The sequence below is a fragment of the Dermochelys coriacea genome, chromosome 4, assembly GCF_009764565.3.
Source record: "Dermochelys coriacea isolate rDerCor1 chromosome 4, rDerCor1.pri.v4, whole genome shotgun sequence".
Classification (NCBI taxonomy): Eukaryota; Metazoa; Chordata; order Testudines; family Dermochelyidae; genus Dermochelys; species Dermochelys coriacea.
The window spans coordinates 45,940,468-45,947,708 of record NC_050071.1 but is presented as its reverse complement, the minus strand read 5'-3'; the positions used below and the strand labels follow the sequence as shown (position 1 = coordinate 45,947,708).

The window sequence follows — 7,241 nt, the reverse complement described above, 5'->3', positions numbered from 1 at the left end:
TTGGGGTTTTTGATATTTTTATAAAATTTGCAAAGATATATACCACAAATTACACACACTGAATGCTAAATATTCAAAGTCTATTACTTGTATATACAGTTTCAATCCAAATTTACATTTGCATCATTTTCATGGATAGAAAGAGGCATGGATCAAACATAGGTGAGGTATATGACTAGTATGTTGAAAAGATGCTATTTAAAATGTTCATTTTTATCAATTCCTATTATGTTAGTTCCTATTTTCCTTTTAAAATAAGTTACTTCTAAAAGGCTCAATTTTGTATTGAAATTAATCTAACTACTAGGAAGGCCACTGCTATATACTCATTTACAAGCGCGCGTGTGTTCATAATTGTTCTATTCAGATTCACAAGCTAACATGACCGAAAAATTTTAATGGACTTGAAGCTGCATCAACTTCTAAAATCCACTACAAATTTAAAACTCATTCTTTGGATGTTGAGTCCTTTAGGACACCTCCCTCCCAGTATTAAGGCATCAGTGTTAGACATTACTTCTAGTTATAAAGTTAACTGAAGGCTGTTTGGCAGTTAACAAGTATAGCAAAAATGAACTCATTCCTACCTTCCCACCTACCTTAGAAAGAAGTCATTTCTTCAGTTATACTAAATCTTTAAATCAAAATAAATGAAGTTAGTAAGTAATTACAGGTGATAAAACTCGTGATTTACTCGTATCCCAACACTAGAAATGAATGTTTATTTGAATTGTTTACATTTAATGAAACTAATCTCTTGACCAGTTTGTTGAAATCTCATTTAGTCTTATACCTAGCAGAATTTTAAATTGTAACTTCATTTACATACATTCTAAAATAGAAAAACAAATTTAGAATGCATGCTTTAATTTTTAAATTTGTCTCAAAAGTAAAACTAAATATTTTGAGTTGAAATTAAAATCTTTAAAAAAAGATCTGCTATACCTCTCGTAGCACACTTTATAACCATGAAATAGAGAGAAATGAAAAAAGAACCTCTATGAAACTGAGGATGATTTGAATGTTGTTTGCTATTTTATCAACCTGCAAAAAACTGCAGATATTTAGTGAATTTAGGACAGTACATAAATCAATATACCCACTTTCTCCTTCTGCTCACAATCATATAAAAACAAGTGTTGAACAATTCCTTAAAACTAAACCAGCTGATGTCCACTCAGAAAACTCCACACCTAACAAAACACTAACTATGGAGATCCTGAAATAAAAAATAGAAAGCAAAATAATTAAATAGAATCCAGAAGCGCACACAGTTCCGTACAGCTTCACATCCGTAAATGTGCTTTTACTTTTTACAAAAAAGCAAATATTTTTTTATAGTTATATATGTAAGAGAGCCTACAAACTTAGATCCTTTCTGTAATTTAAAAAAATATACACTCTTTTTGGCTTTGATACGTACAATTAATAATTCATAATGGGGAAATTAGGTGAAGAAAGATCAGTAAGTAACATGGATATATAGTATCTTCTTTAAGAAGTATGAGCTAAAATGTAAGGCATCCCCAAAATATTTTTTGCATATAGTATAAGAATGCCGTTTTTGTAAACAATAGCTCAAGGAAAGCAATACTGAAACCAGACTTTTTCCTAGAAACCCTTTGATCTCAGAACCAGCCACCCTCAACCATGGGAAATATTTTTGAACTTTCTTGTGAAAGAGAAAATGCAATCCTTTGTCTTCACATACATTTGTTTTTAAATCAAGCATTAGAACAGTTCCCCCTGAAAATTTCTGAACTAAAATATGTAAAAGTTGACCTCAAGAGCACTAACTTGTCTTAAGCCTATTTTTCAGATATGTCACTTTCTGTTGATTTTGTGGCAGCGCTGTTCTTGCTTAACTTGTCAATTGATTCCTGCGCAGTATTCCCATCATGAAAGTTTACTGGGATCTGAAACTGATTGTCAGCTGTGGTTTCAGAAGCAATTAGAGTCTTAGAGGTTGTAGGCTGATGTCTAGGACAACCACTCTCCTCACCTACTGAAGCTGAAGGTCTTTTTCTCCCAGATATTTCACTAAGAGGAGGCTGAAAACATTAATTTAACCAGTTTAGTATTTTTTCTACAAGTATGGATATTACTACTTTTACTTTCACTGTGGAAGATCCAACTAGAATGACATGTTTAAAAGGTAGGAAGACTAACCCACTAAAACTTAGTGCTATTGTTATGAAAAAATCTTTAACTCTTATAAACTCAGTAGTGTTCTAGATTCTTTATAGACAAAGTCCATGCCCCCAAAGATTATACAGTCTAATTGAATTTCAAGATAGGTATTTGACTCAGTCCTGGCATTTAAAAAAAAAAGTCAAGCATGAAAAGGATAACCCACAACAAAATATGTGCTAACTGTTAAGAGAAACATGAATTAAACAAAACTCTCACACGCTAATGCTCTGGTGGTACATAAAGTCCCCACCCTGTGTACTGAGCACCATCGCCTACCCCCAAGTCACTGAGTTGGGAGCACACAGCACCTACAGGAACATTAATTGCCTACCCAACATCACAGTCTTAATGCCCATCCATTTATGGAAAATTAACATGACATGAAAAAGCACAGTTTTCCTTTATAGCAGGGGATAGACTCACAAACAGCTAGTAAAGTCAGTAAACACTAAATAGTAAGTGTGATGGCTGTCAGTGCAATTCAGTGACAACTACTCATTGGACATTATTGACTTACTGCATTCTTATAACTAGCTGTTGAGAGATTACCAGCACTAATTACAGGAATAGTCAGGTAATTAAAAACAAAAATGTCCTTATGAGCTTAAATTTATTAAATTGAACATTTTCTAAATCTATTTTTCCCCATTAGTGTTAGCATTTCACTCATCCTAGACAGTGAAAATGGATTAATTGGTTTCAGTTTTGTTTAGTTTCACATTCTGGCTTCTTGTACTATGCTGCAAACATTACAAAATTAACAAATCTAAAACAAAACTATTTTATTTAAATGTAAAAAAAATAATGAAAACATCAGTTTTTAGGATTTGCAGAATTTTGTTTCCACAAAACCTAAATTAACCCGATAGTGTTCCTTTAGCAATAGTACACTGAATGCTTTAACAGAGTTTACAAACTTACATCAACTCTGAAGTCCTCCAGTCTCTTAAAGTTACAAAGGTATTCCTGCAGTTTGGGGTCAATGGGTGGAGTTTTGGATTGAGTGTATTTCAGGTAAGCCCAAAACTTTTCTAATCCATAAAGCTGACCTAATAGCAGAAAAGATCATTGTCAGTTTTACAAGTAGTATTAAGCACCTAACTGTAAATAGGTAATTTCTCACAATTCCCCCTATCTTTAGAGAGCCTTAAGGAATGGCAATTACCAGATTCATAGTCTTTTTTTGTTTCTTCTTGGAAGTCCTTGAAGATCTCTTGTCTGAATTTTTTTTCCAAACCATAGCTGTAAAATCTAAACAAGCATTCCAATCCATACCTGCAAACAGAGAATAATGATTTAAGGAAATAGTCTAAATGCATATTACACTTCCTCAAGGGATTTAAATGTTATTGGAGTTCTGTCCTTCCCCTTTATACTTAATTTTTACTCAAGTACCATGGTTTAAATTTCTTTCCTACCCATCTAATTCCTTCCTTCCCTCCATCCATTTTTACTTCTAAATTTTTCTCAGTCTTGTAAATATTCAAGGAGTCAAATAAAAGAACAGCTCTTATAAAAACATTACTGACAATGGGTCTCAGATGGTCCATCAGCTCCCACAACAATTGTGTGTGCATCCAAGTGGAAGACAGATTGATGCTTTGTTTTCCAGTCGATGGATATTTTTAACTTTGCAGTGAGGAAACCGGCAGAATACTTTAAAGATGCCATGAGCTGGTTCACTTCATTCTCTACACATTCTCCTCCACTTTGAACCAAGCACTTTGTGGAATAATCTCTACCCCTAACCCATCAGTCACTTGACTCCTTGAACTTCTGGAGATGTCAAACATATGGAATCTATAGATGCTAAGCAAGGACTTCAGATTTTCTTTACTCCTTCATTACTTGGAGATATACTCAACAAGATTTTGCACTCAAACCTGCCATGACACACTCCCTGGAAATACAGTGTAATAGTTATTAAACTGCAATAATATACCTGTCACTGATACTAGACAAATAGTCTCTGCCTTCTTGTTTACAGTCTAAAAAAATTAAGACAGTGTGTCAGACAAGTTCCTTGACACCAATGAACTCCCAAATCCAGAGAAATCTATCAGAACCTTAAAACCTGACTGATTGATGAGCAATCAGTGAAGTGACCAACACACCAGATGGATGTGTTCTTGTCAACTTGTGTTGCTCAGTAGACAGGCTGCTGTGTTCAGGAACAACTGCAGTTTCCTCAGCATCTGCAGTTTCATTCCCAGATACACTGTGATATAGGAAGAGTCTGGACGTCAACTTACAGGTTGCTGTGGCCAACAATTCATAAATCAAGATGAGGTGGAGTGTCCTGGACAACAGTAGGCAGAAGCAGTTCATTCTGGCTGTTGCTATTTGGGTAACCAGCATCAGCAAGTTCACCAAGACTCAGGCTGCATACCAATTTGATGATGGGAAAGCCTGTCGCTGACTGGTAAGGCATTAACTAGTTCCTCAGAACACTTCACTCTCTTCATTAGCATCATCTACTTGTCCAGTTTTGCTTCAGTCAGCTGTTCTTCATCCAACAGCTGATCTCATTCAGGTTCAAGGATAGCTAGGAAACAGTACTTATCTTTATTTCATAAGCACACAGTAGGGCTGAGTGTCTGTCCACACTGCTGGCATTTTAAAATCATGGTCTGACAGACAATAAATAGGATTTTGGAGAGCATGGAGCTTTAGGGATTTTCACATATAAGCTCTGGATGTGCTCTTCCCATTTCCCAACACAATCCTCTGAATTCAGAGACTGAGGAATAGGAATCATATTAGCATTCTAATGCCCTACTATAAAACTTTGAGAGTGAGCTAGCAACATTCCATACAATATTCTACGATTGCATGTTCCTTCTTCTGCCAAATCTTTTGAAGAACTTGGGAATCACACTAAACTGTGGTGGGTGTACATTACACCTAACTCCCCATACATCAGAGACATCTGTCACCAAATTTAAGAGCAGCCAAGGACCTAGCAGAGTTTAATTACTTCTGGTGTTGGATCTGATAGCAAAAAGATCCATCACTGGATGGCCTTTCAAAGATTTTCTTGGCTACCAAACTTCTGCTCATGATGGCCTATGATTCTGTGACTTATTGGGCAGTGTGACTGGTCTGAGGCACCAATGAAGAAGACATTTTTATCTGAGATAAATCATTCCCAAAGACTTATTGCTTCTTGATATAAAAAAACAGAAGACAAAATACTTCTGGGATTTTAACAGTACATTACCACTATGTTACCTGTGAGAACTTGTCCCAACTTACATTTGATCAGAGGAGCAACATTCAGAGACAGCAATTTACAGGCCCAAAAGTTGTGTGCCATATGACCTCCATTAGTCTTCAAAGGTCTTGGATAACCAACAGGCCCAGATGAGTATCCCACAACCTAAACTGTGAATGTCCATTTTAACAAGACAGAATTGATAGTGCAAAGGAAATCTCCAGCAAAACATGATCTAGACAGGACCATCACACCAGAAAAAATGATATTTTCCAGAGGAGTCCAAATCCTGTCTAGATTGAAATAATGCATTTAGAGAGGAAATTCAATCGGCTTTTCTTTTGCTCCTTGAATCACTTGAGGGCCTACTTTTTCTTGAGCCTTGATGATAGCAGCAAAGAGGATACCACAGAGAAAAGACTACACAGATATCATCCAAGGGAACGTATTCAACATCAGATGACGACAACGGACAAATGAATGGATTTCATTGGTATGACTTAGATCAGACGTTGGTATTGATGACTCAAGGAGTTTTTGGTCAGACTTAGCTGTTCCCTTCTTCTAAAAAACCTTAAGATTCCTATCCCTCTCACTTCAGACTTAGGGCAGAAAGAGTACAAAAAGCAAACAGTTGTGAGGTGAATGCCCACATCTCCAAGGCATTTTTGGCTTTGGGCATGTTGGTCCATTAAAGGACTACTGCTGTAGTGAATAATGTGAAAAGTGATTACCTTTCCACTTGTACCATGACAAAGACCCAAGTTTACCAAGGCTTAGGATGTCATTGGTTTACCTAAACTTTAACCTACTGTACATTGAAAGTATAATATTAAAAATAGAAAACAATGAAAGTGTTGCACAACAGAACATAATGAGGATGCGCTAGGGGACAGACCTTTCTATACCCACAGAATACTCGGATCTATGATAAATGAAGGGGTGTCCCTTAACAGTTTTACTTCTACCCATGATTTTGTGGCTTGCGAGGCATTGGACATGATTTTTAGAATATGAAATGAAGACACTTTCATAAAAATGAAACTTTGATCTTTTCCAGATTAAGACATTGTATGTTTTGAATCATAGCAATGTCAAGTCAAAGGTGTTGATGGTCGCAGGGCGATCACTCTCAGAAAAGAGAATTCTTCTGTTGTGCAGAGACAGAACAGCAAGTCCTCTGTACCTCTGGCAAAGAACGTGTGACCAGAAAAAAAGGAGGAGACATGGGTGGGGCTCTTCTACCCTGCTAATTTCCAGTTGCCATGTCAGCCTCTAATGCCACTGGCATCCAATATAAAACTTATAGAAACCCTTAGGGTACTCTAATTTATACTGGGGTGATCACACCAGCACACAGACAGCTCAGAACTGGGAGGAAACAAAGGTATTAAAACCATACAGTGGCAATTTTCTTTATTATGTTGACGGTACTCCTGGAGGAGAAGAAATAAATTTTCACTAATTGTAATTAGTCAAGAGGTTAAATAATTAGGTTGGCTTACAAGTCACACAATACCCAAATTTGAATAAAATTTATTTTGAGTTTAATAGAGTCTAATGATCAATAATTGGGGATTTGACATCATGGCATATCTAATGTCATCTACAGCAGCATTACTATTTGATTGTTTACACTTTTCTAATTTGCTAAAACAGCGATTGTTGTTAGAGAAACTTGTGAAGACTATTTTTGAAAATGCTACGAAGACCCAAATGGATATTATAAAAAGTTCAGGTTCTTTGAAGTTAGTCTGAACACATGGACCCCACTTCTTAAAATGAAAGGTAGAAAAAACCCCAAATTAGTCATAACTTACAGAATAAATGTAAT

General features: G+C 35.9%; 1 protein-coding gene and 1 long non-coding RNA gene across 6 annotated transcripts in view; both read right to left on the bottom strand.

Annotated features, from left to right (window-relative positions):
• Positions 1-7,241, bottom strand: part of LARP1B (La ribonucleoprotein 1B) — a 109,965-nt gene continuing 102,724 nt past the window's right edge. For all 5 annotated transcript variants that reach the window (XM_038398230.2, XM_043513402.1, XM_043513403.1 and 2 more), the window contains exons 17-19: positions 3,359-3,468; positions 3,115-3,242; positions 1-2,051 (exon numbers count right to left, since the gene is read on the bottom strand). In XM_038398230.2, coding sequence (XP_038254158.1) covers positions 1,809-2,051; positions 3,115-3,242; positions 3,359-3,468 — 481 coding nt within the window. In that variant the 3' untranslated portion in view covers positions 1-1,808. The remainder of the gene's footprint in view (positions 2,052-3,114; positions 3,243-3,358; positions 3,469-7,241) is intronic.
• Positions 4,685-7,236, bottom strand: LOC122459906. Its single transcript, XR_006280877.1, has 2 exons — positions 5,449-7,236; positions 4,685-4,738 (listed from the first exon to the last, which is right to left on the bottom strand). It is a non-coding gene; the product is annotated as an uncharacterized LOC122459906 (long non-coding RNA).